The 27,499-nt window shown below is 28.8% G+C and overlaps 1 protein-coding gene across 1 annotated transcript; it reads right to left on the reverse strand.

Annotated features, from left to right (window-relative positions):
• Positions 1-1,410: 1,410 nt before the first annotated feature.
• Positions 1,411-27,101, reverse strand: LOC111676066 (dual specificity protein phosphatase 10). The gene is made up of 4 exons (XM_023436950.2): positions 26,096-27,101; positions 20,614-20,730; positions 14,940-15,164; positions 1,411-3,399 (listed from the first exon to the last, which is right to left on the reverse strand). The coding sequence occupies exons 1-4, from the start codon at positions 26,160-26,162 to the stop codon at positions 2,648-2,650; spliced, it is 1,161 nt and encodes a 386-aa protein (XP_023292718.2). The 5' UTR covers positions 26,163-27,101; the 3' UTR covers positions 1,411-2,647.
• Positions 27,102-27,499: the final 398 nt, after the last annotated feature.

The following is a 27,499-nucleotide window of genomic DNA, read 5'->3' on the forward strand; positions in this document are numbered from 1 at the left end:
AAACAGGGAGTTGATAACTCCCGCCGTTCGTCTTGTGCGCAAGCTATAGGTCGCCATTTTCAAAAAAAAAAAAAAAAAATAATTGATTTAGACAAAAGAGCTTCTTTTTGTCCAACGATAGACGCTATTGAAAAACATTACTATTCTTAAGGATAGGCCCGTAATTATCCTTTCGTCCATTGAACCCCACTTTTAGAAGTCACTTTTTTATTAACAATTTGTTAAAATCTTTCGAAATTATATCAATAAACAACATAAATTGTTAATTATTTAATTGTATATATACTACTCATTGGTGTAGGGAATATTAAGGTCGGCCACGTCCGACTTTACGTTTTTACTTGTTTATACCTTGTAAATTTGCTATTACTCCCACATGCGCGTATAGTGTACTCCTCAAGGACTAGAACTTTTTGAAAACTAGTCCAAGTATATGTAATATACATAATTGATTTAACTCTGTTGTCGCCTAGTTAAGGACCATATAATCCACCATATATTACATCACAAAAATCATGTAGTGCAGGCTTGTTTTCAAACAAATAAACATGATCCATGATTCTACATACCTTAAGACTACTAAACGGATAATGTTCTCCAATAATGTTTTTAAATCACTATTTAAATCATTTTAAAGGCCAATGAGATTTCCCTCAATAAGAAATGCTGTATTTTTGAACCTATGTTTGCTTATGTAAGATCCATTCTGTTAATGTTAAATGACTATAAATGAACATTAACAATTTTCACAATTAAATAGCAAAACCTTAATAGGAATGAAATTTGCTCGTCCGTCAAATACCTATTTGTATCTGTTCTATTAATAAATACAAACAATTTAAGAGGTGTGTTTGTTTTTTTTTTCTTGTATGTGTTATATATTTCATTTCATTTTTTTGTTGTTGTAGTTGTTGTTTTGTTTAATATGTGACATTCATTGACTTAAAATTAAAAATCTTTTAAATTTATTTAAAATTCTAAATATGTATATAATTTTCATTTTTTTTTCATTTCATCTTAGTTAAATAATAGTTTTTTTTTAGTTTATTTGTATAATAAATGTGTTTTTTTCATCCATTATTAGTTTATAAATAAATATTCTTCTTTTTTACAAATAATGCTGCACGAATATGTTTTGTAATAATTTGTTTTTCAAATTTTGCTTTTTTACATATTTTTGCACATTTTTGTGTGTGTGTGTTTTTTTTTAATTTTAAAATTTAAATTCACTTACATAAGTAGTATTTTACTATTATTTACCTTTACAAAATATTTCAAAAATATTTGTGTTGTATATATACAATTGTACATGTTCGTTTGTTAAATACAAATTTGACTTTAAAAGACATAGTTTTACAATTTATTGTAAATATTTGTTATTGTTATTTAAACGTTTTGATGTTTTTTTTCTGATCGTCTAGTAAATTGTTTTGAGTTCAAATACGTGTTTTATATTCATTTAACTAAAACATTGTTGCAAGTTTTCTTTAATTTTGTATTGAAAAGAAAAATTTAGTCAATACAACTTGTATAATTGTTTACATTTTGTTTAGAATAATAGTAAAATTTTAAACAAATTAATGTACATGTTTTGTTGGTTTTTTTTATAAATAGTTAAGATACATTTTAAATTATAATTAATTAAAAACTACAAATATTTGAATAAATAAGCGATAAATGATGATGTTAAACTTTATCATCTTCTAACTTTGTTTTTTAGGATTTTCTGCTAAAGTTTTTTTTGTTGAAAATTTTGTTTAATTAATGTGTGATGTTTGTTGGGGTTAGGGTAAAAGGAGAGGGCTGAAGTTTGAAATTGTTTTTTGGTATGTTGCATGATTTTTTGCTATAAAAATAGTAAACAAAGCCCCTCTAAAGACTTAAGTTACTATTTTTAAAATGTATAAAAATCATGGCAAATGTTTTGAACCACAAAATCTATTAAAACTTAAAACAGTTTTGTCTATAGGTAGATACATATGTAAAGAAAGGTTACAACCTTAATTTTTGTTAAGAAATATATTGCAGGTGGGGTTACTGACACATTTTATATTGCAATCAAGTTTACAGCAGATATTATTTTGAATTAAATCAAAATCTCACATATCTATCTGCTTGATTGAGATCAAACTAAAAAAGCATTAAGCTTGTACAGCAAGGGTGTCTCTTAGCATACCCCTTTAACTCCTGGTTATTGAAAAAGCAAGATATTAGCTTTATTCCAATACTTGTCAGATTTGTATAATTTTTCTTAAATCGTTTTTGATTTTTTCCTATTAAATCTGACTAGTAGAGTAAACGGCCAACTTGTTTTAGATTTAATTCAGTTTAGAAAAAGAAATCTTTAAAGAAATCATAATAATATTACCACATTCAAATGAAAACTCTAACTATATAGCATAAACATAAATAAGTATTTATTTTACTATTTCCTTACAATTCTTAAACTGCTTAAGCATATTTGTTGTATACAATTGAAATAATTCTTTTTTAAAGTACATTTCATTTACTTTTTTGCGTTTCTTATTTCACAGCTTTGTTGTTTTCTGTCAGTGCGTGTTTTCTAAATAAAAAAACAAGTAATTTTTCTAAGTGCTTTTCTTTTTGAATGTGTAAATATGTTGTTTTAAATGAATTTTTAATTATTTCAATCACTTGTACTACTGCTCATGGCCAAATCACAGTTTGGTGTTGTGGGTGCATCTTTGCAAATAGGACTAATGCCGGCATTTTGTATAGAGATACAGGATAACGACTTGGGTATGGGAGCGTAGGTAGATTGTAAATTAAGCCTCAGTTTGGCGGGTGAATTTCGTTTAAAACGTGTAGGTCGACTGGCATTTAGCAAAGAATTTGAAGATGAAGTTGAGGCGGGCGAAAGACAGGAGGAAGATGTCGCTGTATTTGAAGAGCAGGGAGTTTCATCTTCAGGTGTTACCGGTGGTGAGGTTAAACGTGATGAACAATTACTACTGGCTCCGCTACTATGACCACTATCGCATTCATCCATTTCAATGTTTTGACTTTGACATTTTCTTGTACTATTATTATTATTACTGCTAGTGGCCACATCGTCGTCTTCGTCGGCTATATCTTCATCAGCCATTTCGGCATTATTATCAATTTGACTAGATAAGTTTGTTGTGGGTAAAGGTGCTGAGTTGGGTGTAAGTGGCTCTAAAATGCCGCTTGAACGTAAACTTTGTTCCAGTTCCAGCAACTGACCCATAAAGTTAAGATTGGGCGAGATAATGGGACGTGCTAATTTAACTAGTTTATAGGCTTCGAGCAGCGACAGAGATTTATAGCGCATAACATAGGCAATGGCAATGGTGGCACTGCGGGAAATACCCGCATGACAATGGAGTAACACCCGGGAACCGGTTTTACGGGCATCCTCTGTAAATAGAAGTAAAAAGAAAAAATAAATTAATCACAATTGTTTTTAATTAAACAAATTAAAAGTGAATCAAGATTTTTGTTCCCAATAAATATAAACATGAATCACATCTAAAATCTTACACCTACAAACATGTTCCCAACAAATACCCAGAGGCAATCAAGATTTTTGTTCCCAATAAATAATTATAAATTTTATTCGTAACCTAGAATAGGCACTAGTATTTATCAACTTATGACTATTTACCCTCATTTCCTCCACCTCTGGTTATCGTTTAAAACTAATCATATATTTTTACGATAAATATTAATCAGATATTGAAAATATATAGTATTAACCTCCATATAGTATTTTTTCAATTAAATATCAATGTATTGTATTTCTAAGCAAAAATATTCATTAACAATGTCTCAAGTACTTATAAAACATACCACTTAAGTTATCTCACTTCTAAATGATGCTTTATTTCTAAGAGTATTAAATATTTATATTTATTTATTATGTATTTGCCACTTAAACTATTAGCAGAAATGTTGCCAGATGCTACAATATTTTTAAGGGCAATAGTTATCAAATACAATTGCAAAAAGTGAAGGTTAAATGTCAAAAACCTAAAAAATATTATCTAGCAAATATGATATCTTAAGTGTGACAATAAAACAATTCTATTATGAGTCACAACAAAAACTTATTGATTATTTTTCTAAGTTTAATAACCGTCTGATAGAAAACTTTAAAATTTGAGATTAAATTTTAAAGTGTTTTGTTAAACTGATTTAACAATAAACCTGTGATTATGTCTGGTAATGTCAGTGTTACCATATTGATATTTTCTAGTGTTTCCTGTACAGTACTGTACAGTTTTCAAACCTTAAAAATTTTTTGCTGGTTCTCACATCACTTGAACATTAAAAATATTGCAAAATTTTTATATTAACTTTATTACTAAATTTTTTGTCATATCATCATTTAACAAAAAAAATGTGAGATTTTGATTTATAATTGTTTGTAGAAATTTTACGTTGGATTTTATAGCTGTGTTTGTGTGATGTCAGTGTGAGTAATTGGGTTTTTTAAATTCGCTAAATGTATATAGGAGTATGTGAAATATTAAAAAAAAATATATATACATATGTATATATTTATATATAGTTTAATAAGAATGTTGTCATTCATTAAATTTGTCCGTAATCTTATCAGTTAAGAGCACAGAAAAAGGCCATATTTATAATAGCCTCTGTACTCGACTTAACAGTAAAGATAATCAAAATATTTATAAACAAGCATAAGTACAAGAATAAACCCTTATAGAATTATTATAAAAATAATGGGTGATGTAAATATTTAAAAAAAAAATTGACTTTATAGTATAAAAAAATTGTTAGGAGCAAAATCAAAGTATTAAGTTTAAAAGCTTTATGCTTTTAAATGAAATTGTTATATAATTGTGTTTTTTACCAAATACAACTCTGAAACTGAGGAATAATTCCTTATTAATATTGTTTAAATGCAATAAATAAAATAATTAATCTATATTGTTTCAATACTAGTTAAAGTATTTAAATATCTACTCAAGATTATTATAATCAGTTTAAATGAAAAAATATTGTGATAACAATTACATTGTGACAATTTTGTTTTTTCCCCAATTAATTTATGTTTTATATCAAAATAAATTTATTTAGCCTTGTGGTTTGAGACAATATCTAAATGGTGTGAATTGTAAAAAAAATTAAAATTTAATGATGATAAGAAAGAAATATTTGTCCATTTCACAATCGGTGTTGTACGGTTGTATCGTAGTATGTCGTAATTTTTGTATAATTGATTTGTTTTGTTTTGAAAACAAATTATTTGAAACATTTTTATGACATACAACGAAACGACATTGATTGTGAATTGAACAATTGTTTTTAAAAGTTTAATGATATTTATAAAAATTTAATAATATTTATGTTAAGTAATAAACAGCAAAGTTTTTTAGTTTTTAAATATTTTTATAGTAAAATGTTTTATTGTTAAAAGTTATTAATCATATTTTCTGTTAAAAATAAAACTGATTTTATTATTATCATCTCATTCATCTCACTTAGTAATCTTCCCAGAACAAATTTTGTATTTACTTTCAAATTACCCGGAAAAGAGTTTCCCAAAGTTGTCGATAACAAATCATTAAAATTTCTTTCTCATCTGTATTCATTTCTTCGAAATATGTACAATTTGAATTTTTTCGCATACAAATGACTAATTTCAAATTAATTTTTTTCTTGCCGATTGTTTATAAATATTTTAATCATATGTATATAAATTACGAATACGAGTAATAACCTTTCCAATGATACCAAATATTAATGAGCAATTTATTTAAAAAAAAGTTAACGTTTATTGTGTTTGTGAATTTGTTCCCACGTATTAAGGTAGTTTAATTAGGTAGCTGTTTTGATGTTTCGCTTTTATAGTTGGAGGAACTCTAAAGTATGTACCGACGACCATAGATTCAGACAATTGATTCATTCATTTGTTGGTTGTTACTCATGCTCAATGAACTTTGTAAATTTTGAAATACATATTTGCAAAATGAGTCAATTTCAAAATAATTACAATTTTAATTTCAATTAACTTTGAATTTGTTAAAAATGCTATTTATGATTAATCTATATTGTTGTTTTTTTTGTTTGTAATGTTATTGAGTAATTTGTTCTTCGATTCCTTTAGAATGTTGTCATAATTGTATATATTTATGAAACTAAAATTAAGGATTCAGTTTTTTCATAATTCTGTTTGATTTTGTCTCTTTGATCCGTTTATATCAGAGAACTTTCCAACACGTTCAAAGTTTAGCCGTATGGCAACTCTTTAGAATTGAAATTCACCTCTTTTAACAGTGATGAAATATGTTAGTGTGATGACTTTAATGTGTCTCGGCTTAGTAAAGACATATACTATAAGTATCATCTTTATTCTTTAAATTTAATAAATTAGAAATAAAATCTTTTTAATTCGATTTAGATTAATTGTGTTAATAGTTTTCACCCTACTTTTCTGAAAATAACACAAAAAAACTGTTACAGAACAAATGAGTCATATTACGTACGACTCTTTCTGTGTCTCCGTTTTTTGCATTTTTGTAAACCAACGTGTGGAAAGAGGGAGGGGATGACAACTTTGTAAACAAAACAAGCAGGAACTATAATTGACTGAGTAAAAAACAAACAAACAACAACAATTAAAGCGCCAAGACGTGATTTCATGTCTGGTAAAATGTTTTGTTATTTTTTTATTCTTTACAATAAAAAGAAAAAAATTCCTAAATAAACAATGCATACATTTAAACATACTACATAGTATTGGTGGGATGAACATATTTTCTTTTTTTTTTTTTGAAAGAAGACAAAAAGAATTCATATATTTGTATAAGAATATAAACGAAGCAGGTGCCAAATAATAACGTTGATGTTTAAGAGTGACGACACAAAAAGCCATCAGCCTGCCCGTCAGCCAACCAACCAGCCACTCACTCATTCTCTTACTCATAAACAAAATAAACCGCCAAATGGCCAAAGCATTTGCATGGCGTTTGTTGGTGTGTAAAAAGTGTTCTTGTTTGTTTAAAAATAGCCTGACTGGCTGTGTTGGTCACAGGATGGTTGGTTGGTTGGTGTGGATGTTGATGTTTCATTTTGGCTTGTTTTTGTTTGATGAGACAAGAAATATTTTATTTTCATACACAAAAAATATGACTCATACAATAATATAACATTAATGCCAACAAAAATAATATTTTATTTTGCTTAATATCGAGACTTTATATTCAAAAAGTGTTAACTCTTTTTTAGGAGAACTAAAAAAGAAACTGCTCATTGTCCATTTCGCTAAAAGTTTTAAATGGATACTTTAGGTATCCAAGATGTTGATATTGACATCTATATTGACTATAAGATAAAGCCATGATACACGGTTGTCAGATCTTACAAGGTTGTCAGTAAAATGTTCAGAAAATGTCGAACAATCTTCTGAACTTATAATTTGTCAAAAAAAGCATTACTGATAAAATTAAAAGCCAAAATTTGTAAGTTTACACTGTTATTAGACATTTTCTACACATTTTACTGCCAACGTTGTAAGATCTAACAATCATGTATACATAGCAGTAGCATTATTAAGATATTATGGACCGATCTTAACCATTTTCAATAGGCTTCGTCTACGGTATCATAGAAGATCATGTGGCAAATTTCATTGAATTATTTTCAAAATTGCGACCTGTAGTTTGATTACAAGGTTTACAAGCCCTATTCGGGGGTTCAGTTGTATGGAGGCTATGTGAAATAATGGACCGATCTAAACCATTTTAAAAGGCTTCGTCCCTATTGAGATAGGAAAATAATTTAAATACATGGAGCTATTTGGACTATATTAAGCAAACATCTGCAATCAAAAACTCACTTTCGCCTTAATCTTGAGTTAGCACTTTTTGAATATAAGATATCGAAATATATATATATTGTATATTACAATAAAATATATAACAATTTGTTTCGGGTTTTATTTTGTTTTGTGTGCTTTTACGTAAATATAGAAACAGAGTTCATACAAAAAAAAAAAAAACAGTAAATTATAAAATATGCGCAAAAAAATTTGTATTAACGACCTTCAACTTGTGAATAATAATAAAACGCGTTATTTTTCGAAAGTAGCCAATACATGGTACTTAATAGGAATAAAATAGAGAGAAAAAACTTTAAATTATAATTATATATACTAATAAAACCATCCCCCCCCCTTGTTCCAGCAATTGCCAGTTTTATTAAGTATAAAATATTTATAAACAAATATTAATCAATTGTTTATGAAAACATTTTTTTATGAAGTAATAATTATTTTTATAAATATTAAGATAAATTTTTAAAGAAAAATGTTTAATAAACTATTTAAGCCCTTCAGAGTTGTTTAAATTAAACACTTATTTTATTTGAATTTTTTTTATACAAACAAATTTTGTGGTTTTTAAAATTTTAAACTATGATAAGAAAAAAACAAGGATGTTGCGGTTGTAATTTAAAGAATTTTTAAAACCAATGAAATGTTTTTTAAATGATAGCAAGTTTCGCAAAGGATATTGTGGTTAGAAAGAACAAAATTTTGTTTGTAAGAAACATATATCAAAGTTATGGCGATAAGTTATTGTGCTAACTAGTTTTTAAACTAAAAACTAAGTGTAACATTTTTTTTGATTAATTTGAAAAGTAAACAAGTATTAATGTATAAGCGATTATATGATACCCTACACTAGTGTCTATGTTTTATGAGGGTCTAGGCGAAATAATGGATCGTTTTCAACCATTATCAATAGAGTATGAGTATCAAATTATCTTGAAAATTCCAAGAGAGATACTAGCAGCATACACATACATAAAATCAGGCTCGAACCCGCTCGATCATTTGTGTCTATGTTTTATGAGGGTCTAGGCAAAATAATGGATCGTTTTCAACCATTATCAAAAGAGTATGAGTATCAAATTATCTTGAAAATTCCAAGAGAGATACTAGCAGCATACACATACATAAAATCAGGCTCGAACCCGCTCGAGCATTTGGAGATAGTCTTCCAGACCTATCTCCAAATGCTCGAGCTCGAGGTCAAATATAACGACCTTACTTTTGCATTCTACCAATATATAGATTTCAAGTGGGATCTTAAACTGGAGGAGTTTATAATCCACTGCTATCTGATATCCCGGGTTTAGAGAGATACTAGCAGCATACACATACATAAAATCAGGCTCGGATCCAGCTCGAGCATTTGAAGATAAGTCTGGAAGAAATCTAACGACCTTGCTTTTGCATTCTACCAATATATAGATTTCAAGTGAGATCTTAAACTGGAAGAGTTTATAATCCACTGCTATCAGATATCCCGGGTTTAGAGAGATACCAGTAGCGTACACATACATACAAAAAGGCTCGGATCCAGCTCGAGCATTAACATTACATGTTAAGAATGTTAAACTGGAGGAGTTTCTAATTCAAGGATTCACTAGTTACCACAGGAATGTCGTTTTGCTAGTAATTAAAACTTAAGGTGCGAAAGAAGAATAATATCTAGATTACATCGGTAACTGCAGTATTCGTACAACGACAAGATTCTTAAAAAAAGAATTTTTCAAAAATCTAGATTTAAACAATGAATTAGCACAAAATAAGAAATGTTTTAACAACTAATTTGCATACAAAAGTATGAATGTATGTAGATTAAATTTTGTCATCATACCATTTGTTTTTTTAATTTAAAACAAAAATGTCAATATTTATACAATTTCAATAAACGTATAGAATAATTAATTGTGAATATATTTAATAATTCAATACTATTTGCATTCTTTGCATATTTAGAGTGTACAACATAATTTACTAGTTTAGTTAACGAAAAAAAAAATATTAAATTCATTTAATAAATTTAATTAAATATACATACAACAGACAACAAATTCTTGATATCAATACCTTTATAGATTTCTAATTTTCATAATAATAATTATTATAAGTAAATATTATTATTATTATTGAATCGTTAGTTTTAGCTATAAGTTATTAATGGAACAAACATGCGCAACGAAACAACAGCAACAACAACAACAACAGAAAAGTAAAGTAAATGAGGTGTTTTCAAAACATACAAAAATGTGTATGTAAATTGTGTTGTGCTGTGTAGTATGAAAATAAGTAAACAAAACAAAAAAAAAAAAAAACAACGAATGAATGGACGAACGAATGTACGAAAACACGAATGAACAAATGAAAATTATGAATCATCATTCATAATGATGATGATGTTCTTGTTGTTGCTTTTGTTTTTGTGGTCGTAACACGAAAACGTCGTTCCCACCGAATATGTATGGTGTATGAACGAACATCGTCATTTACTGCTTCTTCTATTTCTTTATTTTTATTTTTTTGTTTTTGTTGAATGAAATGTGGATGGCAAAAGTGGGAGGGGGGAGTAAGAGGCGTATAGAAATATTGTGCTACCATATGCGTGTGCATGTTTGTCTGTAGTTGTATAGTTTGTTTATGAAGCAAATACAATAATAAAATGAAAAATAATAATAATAATAATACTATTGAAGAGAGTACACTTGAATTGTTTTTTTGTTTATACAGAATTATGATCATTAGCTTAAAAGGGATGCCAGATGGATAATAAACATTAATAATAGTAAGGAGTTAAAAACGTCATTTACCAGACTGTAGCCTCTCATGTTTAACTTAGCGAACAAAATTCTCTCAAAATTATACGATAGACGGGAAGTCTATGGTTACTTTGTCATCCTAGAAGTCATACTAAAGCATCAGATCAGAAGTTTTCCTCTTCCTCTTTTCTATTCGAAGTCAACAATCTGGCACATTTCTTCTTAATCTATTATATCAGAGGTGGTTCAATTGTACTTGTCTGGGGGAGTGTGAGGAAAAACAAAAAAGCATTTAGCCTTATTGACGAATGAATTACTCTAGCTGAATTGTCGAGTAACAAAGATTATTAATAATAACATTCGTGCCGTGTGCGAATTGTTATTTTAATAAATAAATAATATAAAATCACACATATACACAGATATCATCCACCAAAAACAAAAAAAAGTTGTATGTAAGCAAAAATGATGACTTTTAAAAAAAGCTGTTTGTTACTAAAAGCCCTCGAGAGTTTGGCCAGCAATAAAAGCAAAGAACATTAAAAATACAGGGTGCTAAAGAGAAAATGTTTTTTATAACGAGGTGGAACAGGATGTTTTGCTTTATTTACCAACCATTTAGTAGCTCATAATAGGTTGTATAGGAAAAAATAATTAACACCTTAACACATGAGTGGAATAAAATAAATGATGACTTAAGTCTATGTGATCATTTATATTTTTGTAATGTTATTGACTTCCTAGCTGTGATAGATAACGTTTTTACAAGATTGCCAGATTCTAGTTAAAGTTCTGATTTAACTATATTGGGTTAGCAGTAATGTTACTAATTTGATTTCAATCTATATCTTCCGAATGATTATAGTATCTTTTAGAGTTAGAAAGATATCCTATCTATTTTCTATTCCGTTCCACAACATTTTCTAAGGGGGGATATAAAATTGGTAAAGTTGAAACCGAAATCATGCAAAGGGAATGTTGTTCAGTGACAGATTCATGTGCTGATAGCATAACTTTAACCCCCGATATGATCTTCGGTTATCGGTGGTTTGTTATGGTACTATAGAGTCCGCAACTGTATTTTTTGTGTCCATTCCGTTTCAGGACATCTAAAGTGGATCCAAACTTGGCGAAGTTTTTTGCCTCATAATCTTCCTGTATTGTATTGTTTATGTTACAAGTTTCAAGATCATGTGCTAACTGAAATCATGGAAAGGGAATGATAATAGTTCAATAACAGATGCATGAGCTGATGGCATAACTTGAACCCTCAAATGATCTTCGATTATCGGTAGTGTGTTATGGTACTGTAGAGTCAGCATCTATCTTCTCAGTTTGTTGCAAGGAATGAGCGAAATGTTTTCTTAGTTTTAGAAAGATTCTTCCAGCAATAAAGCAGTAGTCCTATGAAGACTAAGACCTAGCACAACTAAGCGCTGCTTTAGTTATTGGTGAAGATTCTTCAGTAATCAAACCCATGTCAGCAATTGAATCTGACTATAATCAATTGGTGAAAGATTAGGAAGCTTATGGCTCTTAATCAAAGTGTTTTTTAACTAAATTGTAATTCTACTTTCAAAATTTTGAGCGGTTTAATTTCGAAAAGATTGTTTTCCTATTTCCAGAAGAAAAATCATTCTATAGTTCTATATCTAAAGAACAAACTGAACTTTACAAATTAATTTACGAAAAAACAGAACTACAAATAGAACCATTCCAAGAATTGTTTTAAAAATCGTCTAAATTACATATAGCCAATTTGTACAAATTGCGCCTTATATAAAACAAACAATTAGTTTTTTTTTTTTGTTCAACTGTTTATTGTTGCTTTTTTCAGCCTATATGTTTCTTCACTATATTTAAATACTAAAAATAGTGAAAATCAATAAATTTTGTGGGGTATATGTAGTAAAAACGAGCAGACGACTGGTCGTTCACTCACAAAATTGTATAGAGCCCACATGTTGCCAATAACACTAAGGGCGAGTTTTTCTGAAAAAGATAATCTTCATTCTTTGGTTAAATCTGGTTTAAAATATGTTTCGTGTTTTTCAGTTATCAGTAAAGTTATTCATTATCTTAGTTTAACTGAGTGTAATTGGTCAATTAAACTCAAGTTATAAGTGAGAAAACACAATTAACAAAAACAATAAAACAATGACTTCGGAAGAACAAAAACTTAATATTTTAAGTAAATTGCAATTTTCTGATTTGTTTTGTTTTATTTATTATTGTTTTAAATGTTTATTTAACATTTTTCCAAAATTTTTGCATTTTACAAAAGTATTGTTTGCAAAAAACAGCTGTTCATTGTTTATGTTTTTGAGTGAAAACTTGGCATTACTAACAAAGTTAACTGAGCTTAAATCTAAAACTGAAAAACACAATCATCGGTTAAAGTCCGCCTAAATTTGTTCCGAGTTTAATCTAACAGCAAGTTAAGCCTAGTTTAACTGAGGAGTAAGAAACCCGGCCTAAACCGATGTAAATACATTAAAAACCCAGCGTACACAGACAGAAGGGGTGGTGATAAGGGCAGGAGGAAATTGAACAAAATGTAAAACGAAAGAATAAACGAGATGGTTCGAGAGGAGAAGAAGACGAGAAAATATAACGAAAATAAACAATATCAGACACTGGAAACTTCAGAAAAAAGATTCACGGAAGGAATTTTTTTTTTTATTGTTTGGTATGAGTATGTGTTTGTATAGCCAAACGATGAGTCATCGTTGAAAGTCAGCCAAACAACGTCATCATAAACATTAGTAGCAGCACCGGTGTAAAAAGTTTTTGCTGCTTCTGTTGCTGCTGCTTCTATTACTTACAACACAGAAAACATTTCATTATTTTATTACACTCGTATTTTAGCATGCCTCATTGGGAACGAGGTCGAAAGTGCACGTGACGTAAGTTGTTCGAGAATACGGGATGCGCGTGTTATTTTTGAGAGGGGGTGTCTATGTATTTTCTTTTTATTTCAGCGTTTTAAAAGTAGCAATTCTTTAGTAAAAAAGAGAGTGAAAATGCAATGGAAATAGGTAAATTAAGACTTAAACTCTCCTTAATTTACCAATATGTGTGTGTGTATTAAAAAGGATTTTCTCATTTGTACTATATGCTATCGAACACACAGTTAATCATAAATGGGGGAGAGCTGTCAAAAACAGGAAAGAGGGTGTAAACACAAGTACTATTTTTGTTTTTCTACGTGTTTACCCTAAAGTATTACCGTTACCAGGTTTTGTCTAACTGTATGTGTATGTTTTGTTTACTTTTTTTTTGTATCCCCACAATGGTTGAATTTTTTTTTTTTCTTTTTGCAGTGGTGGATTTTTAATGAAAAGGAAGGAAGTTTAGTGGTGTGTTTTTTATATTTTGTTTTGGATTTCTTTTTAAAAAAACGTTGCTGATGGTTGGCTTTTGTTTTGTTGTTATTTTTGTATGCAACATATGTATGTATGGAGTATGGGGTAAAATGCCGCCATGCCGTCTCATAAAGTCTTAGTTTATCGAAGTACATATTTTTTTGTATAGTGATTATAAAGTAAAAACGAAAACAACAACAACTTTAACTTTAATACAGAAAACTCTAGTACAAAGTATGATTAAAAAAAAATAGATAAAAATATCTTTATGGAGAATAATAATAAAAAAAGAAAACTAGAACAAAAATTTTAAACCAGCATTTTAATGATAAAATAATAAAGACTTATTTTAAAAAACGAAGACAATAAACTTTGTTTTAAATAGTTTTAAACTAAAAACGATAAATTTAAATAGAAAATGGATGTAAAATTAAACTAGAACTGAACTAGAACTGAATTAGAACTGAACTAGAACTGAACTAGAACTGAACTAGAACTGAACTAGAACTGAACTAGAACTGAACTAGAACTGAACTAGAACTGAACTAGAACTGAACTAGAACTGAACTAGAACTGAACTAGAACTGAACTAGAACTGAACTAGAACTGAACTAGAACTGAACTAGAACTGAACTAGAACTGAACTAGAACTGAACTAGAACTGAACTAGAACTGAACTAGAACTGAACTAGAACTGAACTAGAACTGAACTAGAACTGAACTAGAACTGAACTAGAATTTAAATAGAACTGAACTAGAACTGAACTAGAACTGAACTAGAACTGAACTAGAATTGAACTAGAACTGCACTGGAATTGAACTATAACTAAACTAGAACTGAACTAGATCTAAAATAGAACTAAACAAGAACTGAACTAGATCTAAACTAAAACTAAACTAAAAGTCAACTAATAATGAAATAGAAAACAAATTGATTGCCCACCCTTAAAGTATTCTAAAATATATCCCCAATTCTCCACTTACCTATAAAATCGTAGGCTTCCTGAAAATATTGTTTTATATTTTGATGAGGTGTATCACTGGCAGGTATTTGCATATATTTAAGGCCCGACATTTGATTTGTGTTCGGTGCTTGGCAGGTAACATTTAAAACACAATTAGCTCCCACACTACTTGGATCATCAGCATCGCGGCCATTGCCCAATAATAAGTGCGGGAAAACTGGTGAGGCGGGATGTGTTTCGATATCTAAAAATAAACAACAGCAACAACAACAATAAGAAATTTATAGACACATTTTTATATTACACAAAATATTTCTTTTTTTCAATTTTGAAAGACAAAAGATGTTTATTATTTTGAAATATTTTAAATTAAAATAATGCAAACGAGATATTTTTAGCAAAAGAAAATATACAGACAAGTTTTGTTTGGTTTTACTTATAAATTTTGTTTTTGTAGCGAAAAGTTTATTTTTAGGTAAAAGTGTAAAATATTTGTTTATATAATAGAAAATATTATTGTTATTTTCAAAAATTTAAATATAATAATTACTGCTTAATATTTAGTTTGCTAAATTTTGCCTCAAATCAAATGATTCTCTCTAATGTTTTGTTTTTTTGGGTTTCTTTCTTTAAAAGAGAGAAAATTAAACATTTGGTTGAGAGATTTTTATAGAATTGAAATAAAACTTTATTGGTTTTTTAAAAGACATTAAAAATTTGCTTACGTTTGGTCTACTTTTCACTAGTTACTTAGCTAGTGCTTTACCAACTATAGACAACTTTTCTTACAAATTCCCCTACTAACTTATTTAGGGTTTGCGGTTTGTTAGGGTTATCAGTATAGGTTTTTTTTTACATTGTGGTATGTTGAATATATAATTTTGATTAAACACATTTCAAGAATTATATTTTGCACACCTTTTATTTGAATATACATAAATCGATTTATATAAAAAGAAATGACGTTTTAGGCTAAAATTAGTATAGATTTTATCGCTTGATTTCATTTTTTCATCATCATTATAATGTGTTATTTTTTTTTTTTCTATTTTATATATTTTAATAAAAACATCATAAAGAGAGTGTGTGTTTTTTTAGCATTTTGTGGTAAATGGCGGGGATGAATGAATTGAATAGATGTGGATGGATGGATGGTTGGTTGGTTAGTCGGTTTGGCTTGAATTGGTTGGTGGTGTGTATCTGTGCGTTGTTTTTTTATTATTTCTGTTCATAGTTTCTACTTGGTAATTATGTTTTTTTTTTTCATCTACTATATAAACAATTTATATTGTATGATTTTAAAGATACTCTGCTATAGTAGAATATACCCCAAAGTATGAGTCATTCGGCAAAGTATAGAAACAGAAAAAAAAATAACAAAACACCACATGTAAACAATAATGAAGCAATAGTTTATAGTTTTTCTATGCGTATTTTTATATATACACAACTAAATTGTTTACGTAGAACTAAAGTATTGTAAATTGTAAATATAAATTATAGGGTAAATTATTTATCAATCAATAAGCTAAACAATTACCGCAAAAAATAAAAACTCAATAAAATTCTATCTATAGTTTCACATGATCTGGTAAAACTTTAAAACAAATTTATTAGTCATTTTTAATTTTTCAAAACTACAGGATGAATATTTCTATATATAACAGTAATATGGACAAAATTTTCTGACACCTAACCTCATTTTTTTATTATTTTTAAAAAGACGAAAAAACTAATAAACAAAACGTTTGTCGTCGTCGTCAACGACAATGTTTTATTTTAATTTGTTTCGAAATTGTTATGACTCATGTATTTCTTTGTGATTTAAAGAACTTCAATGTTCAAGTAGCGTAATTTATAAATTTATTATAGTTGAAGTTGCTATTATAGTTGGTTGGCGAATGAAAGAACAACAAAAAAAAACATAACAGTATAGAAATAAAACGTGTATTATCAAGTACTTTTTTTTATTAATACCTTTCCTGTAGCAAAAACGTTCTTATTACCTCAATCAATAAATAGTATTATCATATAAATATATATAATTTATAAAACATTTAATAAGACTTATTAAACAACTAAACAAGTTTTTTATTCTTTTTTAACTTATATATAATTTTAATCGTAAAATTTTGTAATAAGTTTCAGACAATGAATTGTAAATTTCAAGTGTTATAATTCATGTATGTTCTTTTCGATAATATCCCTTTCCTTTGCCCTCCATTCATGACTCACAAAGATTTTGAGTTCAATTAATGCGTTTTATTTATTTCTAAATGACCATTAAACTCTGTTAGTCATATTCTAAAATTGTGACTAAATTGTTCTTTATGTTGATTATTTATCTTAGATTTTTTATTAAAAACCTTTGATTTTAAGTTAGATCATTCTGTAGACTATGGATCAGTTTAGCTTATACACAGACTATTGATTGATATATAGTCCAGACTATTGTCTGCTCTATAGCCCGTTCTATAAATTGATCTTCTATAATCTAGGCTATAGATCATTCTATAGTCTGGACTATGATCTGCTCTTGCGATCAGTCTATAGTTTAGACTACAGACTAGTTTATAGATCGGTCAATAGCCTAGGCTATATATCAGTTTAAAGTACGGACTACAGATCATTCTAGAGTCCAGACTATAGACTGATCTAGAGTCCAGACTATAGACTGATCTTTAGTCCAGACTATAGATTGATCTATAGTCCAGACTATAGACTGATCTATAGTCTAGACTATAGACTGATCTATAGTCCAGACTATAGACTGATCTATAGTCCACACTATAAACTGATCTATAGTCCAAACTATAGACTGATCTATAGTCCACACTATAGACTGATCTATAGACCAGACTATAGACTGATCTATAGACCAGACTATAGACTGATCTAAAGTCCAGACTATAGACTGATCTATAGTCCAGACTATAGACTGATCTATAGTCCAGACTATACACAGATCTATAGTCCAGACTATAGACTGATCTATAGTCCAGACTATACACAGATCTATAGTCCAGACTATAGACTGATCTATAGTCCAGACTATAGACTGATCTACAGTCCAGACTATACACTGATCTATAGTCGAGACTATAGACTGATCTTTAGTCCAGACTATAGATTGATCTATAGTCCAGACTATAAACTGATCTATAGTCCAGACTATAGACTGATCTATAGTCCAGTCTATAGACTGATCTATAGTCCAGACTATAGACTGATCTATAGTCCAGACTATAGACTGATCTATAGTCCAGACTATAGACTGATCTATAGTCCAGACTATAGACTGATCTATTGTCCAGACTATAGACTGATCTATAGTCCAGGCTATAGACTGATCTATAGAACAGACTACAGACTGATCTATAGTTCAGACTGTAGACTGATCTATAGTCTAGACTATAGATTGATCTATTGTCTAGTCGTGACTAACATTGACTATCAATATTAATCTAGTTTTCTGCTGAAATTTTTATAAATTCCGAAAATCACGGAGGCCCCCTTTTCGAAATTTTTAATATTTTAAATACGTAAAACCATAAATTAAAGACTTAACATGTTCTAAAATTAAGAATTTTTTTATTATTGGCAAATTTGTTTCTTTTTTTTTGTCAAAAATATTTGACAAAATATATTTTTAAATCTTCTATATATTTGTTCTTATGTATGTTTTCATTTGGGATTATATTTATTTGTTTTTTTTTGGAAAATTTTGTTAAATACTATTTAAATAAATGTCTTAAGGCAGCCCATGATTCATGATTTCAACCCAGTGACGTTATTTAACACGCCACGAGTATTGAGAAAATTAAGGCCAACAAAATCCATCATCGTAGACACAGTAAGGCCAATATACATATAGAAAAGATTTTGGTTCTTTTTTTTTGACTTTGGCCAGGGCAAAAAACTAATATTTTTTTAAAAAATATTTATTTCAATGTTATTAATAAAAATAAATTTTCACGAGTTAAGGGCGAAAATGCCATTTAAGGAAATTTTGTAAAAATTTATCCTCAGAGATAATAAGTATTTTCTTAAATGGAATTTTCTTTATAATAAATAAATCTATTCAAATGATTGACAACAAAAAAAAAAAAAGAAGAAAAAGTTCCCCTCTTTAGATATTATAAATTTTTCTACGTAAAGAGCAAAATAATTTATATTTATTTTATTATTAAATCATAGCGAAAATATTATTAATAATTGATTCATTAACAACATCATGGCCAAGTAGCTAGTTACCAGTCAGCATTATTTTGCAATTAACTAAAAATAATTAATTACTTATTTCAACAAAAATCCCTAGAATTTTTCTTTGGTGTTTTGGACTTAAACAAAAATAAAATTCTAGAAATATGAATAGCATCTTAGAGAGAGAAAAAGCACGTGTTGAAAACACTATAAAAATTAAATAAATATCAGCACCCAATTATATTCTTACAAGTTATTTAGACAAACGTAAAATAAACTATACTAATGACGTCTACTTTTTTATATGTAAATTGTTTAAAATTAACAACAATATTGTAAATTTAAATACATTTTTTTGTTTTGCTGTTTCTCTATAGAAATAAAATTTTCCGCTTCTAAACTAATACTATAAAATAGCGAAGTGTAAGTACATGTAATATAAACATTTCAAAACAATTTCTTTTGCTAATAATGTAAACAATTCCATTTGTTTTTTTATTTTTTTAATAATATAAGTTTTTACCCTTGTATTCATAAAGATATAAATTGTTTATTTAAGGATTATTATGCCGATTTTCATTACAAAATTTGTACAATAAACTATCAACAACTCTGTTAGTCTTTAGTATGGACAATAGTATTGACTTTAGAATAGTATACAGTCTCGATAATAGATCACTATAGAGTCTTTAGTCTGGACTAGCGATTACTCCATAGTCTTGACTATATATATATAGTCTTGTCTATAGATTGGTCTTTAGTCTTGGCTACAAATCAGTCTATAATCTTGACTATATAGTTCAATCTAAAAAACAATTCATTTTAATATTTAGTCTCTAGTCTGGACAATAGATCTCTCCATAGTCTTGATTTAAGATCAGTTTATAGTCATGACTGTAGATCATTAGTCTGGACTAAAGATCACTTCACAGTTTTGACTTTAGTTTAGTATATAATATTGACTTTAGATCAGTATATAGTCTCGACTAAAGATCAGCCTTAAGTCTTGACTGATCTGTCTTTAGTCTGGACTAAATATCACTCCATAGTCTTGACTTAAAATCAGTATATAGTCATGACTATAGATCACTATAGAGTCTATACTAAAGATAAGCCTATAGTTAAAATCTGAATTTAGTCAAGACTATACATCACTCTAAAGTCCTGACTTTAGATCAGTTTATAGTCTTGACTTGAGTCTTTACTAAAGATCAGTTTTAAGACTTGACTGATCCGTCTTTAGTCTGGACCAATAATCACTCCATAGTCTTGACTTAAAATCAGTATATAGTCATGACTATAGACCACTGCAGAATCTATACTAAAGATAAGCCTATTGTCAAGATTTGACTTTAGTCTAGACTAAACATCAATCTGTAGTCCTGACTTTAGATCAGTTTATAGTCTGTAGTCATGGCTTTAAATCAGTCTACAAAACTTTCCTATTAACTATTTAATGAAGAAAAACAAAATTTGTCAATAAAACTTACCATAAACAGCGGGACTACTACAACTCCTCGTCAGGGGAGCCCTTGTAGACGAGGAGTTAGTTTCTTCTTCTTCACAAGTGGTATCCAGGTTATCTTTGGATCTTCTGTTATTGTATTCTACAAAAAAAAGAAAGTTTAAAAACAAAATTAATATGATTTAAAAAATATTTATAAAAATGCACACCGATTGATTCATTTAACAGCTGTTCAAAAACGTTTAATAACATTACTCATTTTTCAGATTTAATGTAAATATAAACAAGAATCAGCTGTTAGTAACAAAAATGCACTTGAAGGCAATTAATTATTTACTGTTTACTGCTATAAAAAAATATGCGTTTAAATGTAAATAATAAAAAAAAAATCCTTTAATACGTCTGTTTACCCACCAAATATTAGTCATCATTTTGCTAATTAGTACATATAATTATACATATATACATTATAAACAATAAACTGATGGTGATAATAAATTGAAGGTAAACAAAATTATCAGGGTTTAAGGTTATTATTAAGTTTAATATAAAAAAAGTTTTGTGCATTGAAAAAAAAGAAACGAATTCTTAACATGTGTATATTGTTAGAAAATGTTTAAGTTATTTAGGTCGATTCACTTGATTGAAAGGATCAGGAAGTTAAAATCTCTTTAACAATTTTTTGAATCTAAAGTTGATCGATATCCAGAGTAGTTACAATCATATGTGGTTTAAGTTGATCTTATAACGATCTATGGCAGTTACATTACCTTGTTCCCAACGATTCTAAAAGATTCATTGATCGTGATGATTGATGATTGATCGGTATCCAGATTGGTGTCATTCGTATGTTGTTTAACTTGAAGCGAATATCGATCTCTCAACGTACTTACACATTTATTGATCGTAGAGATCATTGAGTTCGAATGTCAAACTATGTCGTTCTCTTAAACAATATATCCATCTAAAGTTGATCGGTATCCATGAGAGTTGAATTTTGATGTTGCTTAAGTTGAAGAGATTCTCTATGTCTCAACGATCCTTACACATTCATTGATAGTAGACTTGGGGGTTGTCAAAAAGTGGTATTATGGTGATCTTATGACAAAACATTGATCTAAAATTGATCGGTATCAAGAGGAGTTACATTCGTATGTTGTTAAAGTTGATGCGAATATCGATCTCTCCACAAGGAGATCGATAGAATGTGAAACTATGATCTCAACGATCACTATACATTCATTATTCGTAGGAAGTTAGGGAAGTTTGAAAGTGAAATTGTGGTGATCTCATAAACAATCCCATAATAAAATTCTAGCAGACTAGGTTACTGCAAATTGATCTATTGACGATCATTATACAACGCTGATTTAAAGTTAATTCATTTCCAGGGAGTTACAATTAATCTTGCAGGCAAATCTTTCTTGATCGAATATCGACATTTTAACACTCCTTATACATTCATTGATCGTAGACTCCATTGATCAGGAAGTTAGCAACGGAAATTAGTCTTTTTTCGAATATGTATATACCTTAAAACCTGGTAACTCTATCAAGCGAAGACCCGTTTTCTCAAACGTACTTGTACTAATTACTTGTTGAATGGTTTCTTTAAATTTTGTCATTTTACTTTACGTTGATATTTTTTTCTTTTGATAAAAAGAAGTTCAACATTTCAATAAATATGAATACGCTGCAATACATACTCAAGTATAAAAAATAACTTCAAACATTAGCAGCAACAACAACAATAGCAAAACTATCAACAATTTCGTGTTAAATTATATATAAAATGTATAAAAATATATATAAAAATAAAATATTTTAAGAAAAATTGGTTATGAAGCAGAGGAGAAGAAGGAGGTAAATATTTTTTTAAGTACGTTTGTACGTACGTACCCACTGCATGCAAGTTGTTGTATGACGAAGTACAAGTATGTTATTTCTTGTTTTTTGTTTGCTTTGTTATTTTCTCTCTATGCCAGAGACCAGAGAATACCAGTTACAAAGTAGAAATAATAACAAATAACAAGAAATAAATACAAAAACAACAACCGCACAAAACAAAAAAACTCGAACTCGTACTCGAAAGGTCGTTTCAAAGCAGTGTTGTCTACTTGAAAGTAGAAAAAATAGCAATAAAAACACTGCTTAGTCACTTGGCAAGCCAGGAAAGCATAAAACACGAGAACATAAAAAAAATGGTTTAGAGTTTCTTATTTTAAATCGTGCTTCTTGTATATTTTTATTATATTTAGATTAAGACGAAACGTGCAACAGACGTTTTAACAAAACGTCTAAAAGAAATAAAATTTACTCATACTTAACGAAAAAAACGTCTACAGCGTCTAGAGGAATGACTCACGAAATGTTTAGAAAATTTCCTTCCAGCTCTTTTTTTTGTTTTTAATGAATAAACATTATTTAGACAACAAAAAGAAGAACTAAACACAAAAGTTAAAAAAAAAAATATTTAAAAAGAGAGTTGAGTATAAATAATAATTCTTTAAGTTTAAACAAAAAAACTCGCATACAAAAAAAAAAGAAAACAACATTCATTATAAATAAATAAATTAACAAAACCGTGTTGTTGATTTTAAAATAAGCTGTGAGTAATCTTTTTTTTACTTTTACTAGTTCCAGTTTTGTTTTACGTATATTTTGTGAAATATTTTAACAAAAAAATAAATAAATAAAATTAAAAAAAAAAAGAATTAATTTACACACAGGTAGCTTGAACCTGAAATACTGAATAATAAATACAATTTGTTGTTAAATGTTCTAAAGAAATTCGTATTTGTAGTTTCTTTCTACACGTTTCACGAAACAACGATGACAAACCTCGATCGTTATTGTCGTCATCATCATCAACAACAACATCAATAATATCTTCAAATAACACGATTAACAAACAATTCCTTCATCCCAGTCGGTCAGACAGTGTAATCAACAACAGAAAAAAATGAGTAATCATTAGAGAATGTGTGTAAAAACTTAGGGAACTGCGTAAGATGTTCATGATGATGATGATGCACTACTACTCATTCCTTTCCATTACAATTCATTCACAGTAGCTGCTATCGCTAATTAAAGACGCAATAATGTCATTCATTTATTTATTTGTAATTGTGGCCCCCATAAAAGGCACTACCCAGCAGTTCGACAAAGAGTCAATGCATAGGAAAGACAGTAATTTCTACTAATAGTTAACCAACTGGATGATCGTAATTCGTATGTTTTGGGTCATTCGTCTCGAATGTACCCTTGGTTGGTCACCTGGGTAGTCAGATGGCTAGGGCCCTCCACAAGTGGTAGGTTAAATGGTCAGTTCGAGACTGTCCCGTCGAACTGCTGGGTACTAACTACAGCTAACACATGTAGATATTTTACCACTTAATGTCTTGGTTTGTCTGATTAGTACGAGTTTACAGTGGTGGCATTTTAATAAGGGCACCCCCATTGCTTTTTAATTTTCAAGTACCTACTCTCCTCTAATGTCGTACACATCACATTCAATCATTCATTCCGTTTTAATCATTCAATTGTCATCTTATGTGTGTTTATATTTATTGTTAGTTTTTTTCTTTCTTTCTCTGTTGTCATGAGATACTGGTTTCATGTAAACAACCTTTAAGTGTAAGTAAATGTAGTTCGATTTTTGTTGTTGATAGAATCGAACTCGTTAGCTGTTGCTTTTATAAGTTTTGTGTGTAACGGTAGCAAGGCAACTTTAAAATATTTAAAAACATGGTTTTCGTTCAGAAGCAGTTATACTTTATTCTCAGGTGTCATGGAATAATTGAATTTTTAGTTTTCAGATTGTTGTCCAAATCCAAAGAAATTGAAATTCCTAGTTGCTGAAGTTCACCAAGTTTTGGAATATTCCATTGTAAAGTGATCGAATTTTTGGGCCACTTTGTTATATATCGATTTCTTTTAAAACCTTCTCAGGGCTCATTCAGAAAGGTGAAATAGTTTTGTCAGCTACGAAGCTGAACTTTTAATCTAATGATAGTTAACAAGTTGAACAACTTGAATGCAGAAGTTGTATCTAAGCTGTGCACTCCAAAAGAAGCTAGAAATTGTTCTGTTGAGAAATCCAATCCATAGTTTCGAAGAGCATTATTTATTCGTGCAATCGAAAACCTCTATCACTTAAATCAAGTCTTAAATGTTTTAAAATATCGAATTTCGAATACCATGGGCCTTTGATTTTCGGAAATATCAAAATGCCTCTACGGAATCTATTTCAGTTGAATAATTGGTAATAGAAGGATGATTCATTTCTTTCACAAAACTCCGCAAAATATTGTTGCTAACAGCAACAATATTTTGCGGAGTTCTCGTGGCCTCCGGTAGGTTAGTGTTTAGTGTTCTAGTCTGGTAGACCGAAGGTGGTGGGTTCGATTCCCACCTGAGACTGTGGGTAAGGACAACAGGCCCGATAGAGGCCTAGGTGTATTTCTTTGGATTTGATGTATATTTGATTGTGGGAACATGAAAAAATGCGATCAGACAAGCTAAATGCGATTCAATTTTGCGGAGTTTTCGTTCTTACTTGTCATATCTTAAGTACTGCTCAGAAAGAAATTTGAAAAGCTAAAAGAGGATCGTGGGAACATAAGGGAATTTAGAAAGTTAAACACATGAAATCCGAAATAAAATTGGATCAGACAAGCTAAATGCGATACAATTTTGCGGATTTTCGTTCTAGATTCTAGATATCTTAAGATATGACAATCTAAACATTAAAACTTCTCAAGAACCATCTCATTACATGTAAAATATTTAGATATCTTTCTATTGGTAAATGTTTAAATGAACCGAATTTAAGGAAACTCTTAACTTATCGATGTGGAGTTCTTTTACAGAGCTTGTTGTGACGTAATTGCTTCCACTTATACAATGTGCAAATATGTTACACATCCATCGATCCTTTCGAAAGTTATGAGGAAGTTGAAAACTTAAACTGACTTTCTCGACTTAGAAGGTTTTTGTTAGTTCTACTGAGGCAGAAGGTTAAGAAATATTTCATATAAATTCCGGACATTTCCATTACTACCTACTATTTAAAGCTTTTGGGAATCAAAGTGTTCATACATAGGTATTTCAAGAGGAAATCAATTAGTAATAAAACCAACAGTAATCGAAAGTTTGTCATGGATATCTAGAGGTTCTAGTCTAGTTTTCAATTCCAATAAGACTTTTTAAAGAAATCATATAATTAATATTTATTTCTAATTAGAAACTAATTTTAGTGAAATAGTTATGACAAGAATTTATTTTGTAATGTCTTGTTAATTCTCTTCCTGACAATCAGAGAGCGAGAGAAAGTCAACAACTGATAATTAAATAAGATCGTTTTTTTATTATTATCAAAGTAGGAACTAGGAAATTTAAATAAACAATTTTTCTGTCATATTTTTGCATTAGAAATTATCAAGGAAAATTTAACAAAAAAAAATTTCAGGTTAAAACAGAAAAGAAAACAAAAACTAACAACTTACCGACTTTGGTGATTGGCATAAATCTAAGCAATAGACACGGTGATTCTCTCTTTATCCGCATTTTCATTTCACTTTATATGTGTTGATATTATGACTCACGCTAGCGCTGTCACACTCACTCTCATTGATTGGTGGTGGTGTGTTGGTACCGTTTGCTATTTAATGACACAGCAGCGCGCGTTCTCTGTTTAACGTGTGATGGTTGGTGTGTGTGTGTGTATGTATGTTTTTCTGTTGGGCACACTGTTTTTGTTTGCTTACTTGGCTGCTTGTATAATTTTATTTTGTATTTGTTTTTGGTTGTTGTTGTTGTGTTTTATTTTTCTTTTATTTTGTTTTGTATTTTAGTTTATTTTGTTGTTGTTGTTGTTATTTTGCTTTATTTTTGTTGCGTTGTTTTGTTGAATCACACACGAATCCCTCACGTATACATACAAACACACTCACATAAATTTTATTTTTTTTAACAGTTTGTTTTTGTTGTTTTATTTGTATGTAGGTAAATAAGTATGTCGTACTACGTAAGTTTTAGTTAAATAAATTTTTTTTTCAAAAAATTTAAAAAAAGCCAAAGAAATCACTTGAGTTAATCAACCACAAAAAATATATTTTTTTAAATTTTTTTACAAAATTCTTTTTTGGTGTTTTTTTCTCTTTGGAGTTTTCAAAAAAAAAGCAGCAACTTAAACACTTGTTGGTGATTTTGATTTTAAACAAATGAAAATAAATAAAATCACTTTCTTTCTTTAGCAGCAGCAATTTCTTCTTTAATATTATCAATGATATTTAATAAATCATAAAAAGATTTCTTCAATTTGTTGTTGTTTTTTTTTAAAGCGTAAAGAGGGAGCTTTGCTGCTTTTGTTGTATTTTAATTGAAAACTATTTTATAATGCGTGGCTTAAAATGTTTTTTTTGTTTAATAGGTTTATGTATTATTGTTGTTGTTACGTTTTAGTATTTGTATTGTGTTGTTTAGCAATTTAAAATAAATTAATTTTTATATTTATTTTTTTAATTATTTACATAAATGAAACCTTTAATTAGTTTTATAATTCGTCACTCTTTTTTTTTCCTTAAAAAAGGCACTTTTTTAGTCTTTAATTAATTGTTGTAATATAACAATTTGTATAAATTCTAGTAGAAAATATAAGTTGTTTTATCAATAATAATTTTTTTGTAAAAGTTCACTTTTCTTTTTTATATTATGTTTTAATAGTAATTAATATAATATTATTGTTTTATTTTCTTTAGTTTGTTACTTTATTAATTTGCTTCTATCTTTTTTTTTCTTAATTTGCCGTTTTAACGTATTTCATTCGACGACGAGCAATTTATAAATGACGGCGAGTCCACAATTTAAATTCGCATCAAAGATACTTTGAGCACGGAAATGTATTTTTT

The sequence above is a fragment of the Lucilia cuprina genome, chromosome 4 (genome assembly GCF_022045245.1).
Source record: "Lucilia cuprina isolate Lc7/37 chromosome 4, ASM2204524v1, whole genome shotgun sequence".
In the NCBI taxonomy this organism is placed as follows: Eukaryota; Metazoa; Arthropoda; class Insecta; order Diptera; family Calliphoridae; genus Lucilia; species Lucilia cuprina.

Coding starts and splice junctions, on each gene's coding strand:
- LOC111676066 (XM_023436950.2), bottom strand. CDS start 26,162: ATGAAAATGCGGATAAAGAGAGAATCACCGTGTCTATTGCTTAGATTT. Junction 20,731..26,095: donor TATGCCAATCACCAAAGTCG/GTAAGTTGTTAG, acceptor TTTTTTTTGTAG/AATACAATAACAGAAGATCC. Junction 15,165..20,613: donor TAGTAGTCCCGCTGTTTATG/GTAAGTTTTATT, acceptor GTTTATTTTTAG/ATATCGAAACACATCCCGCC.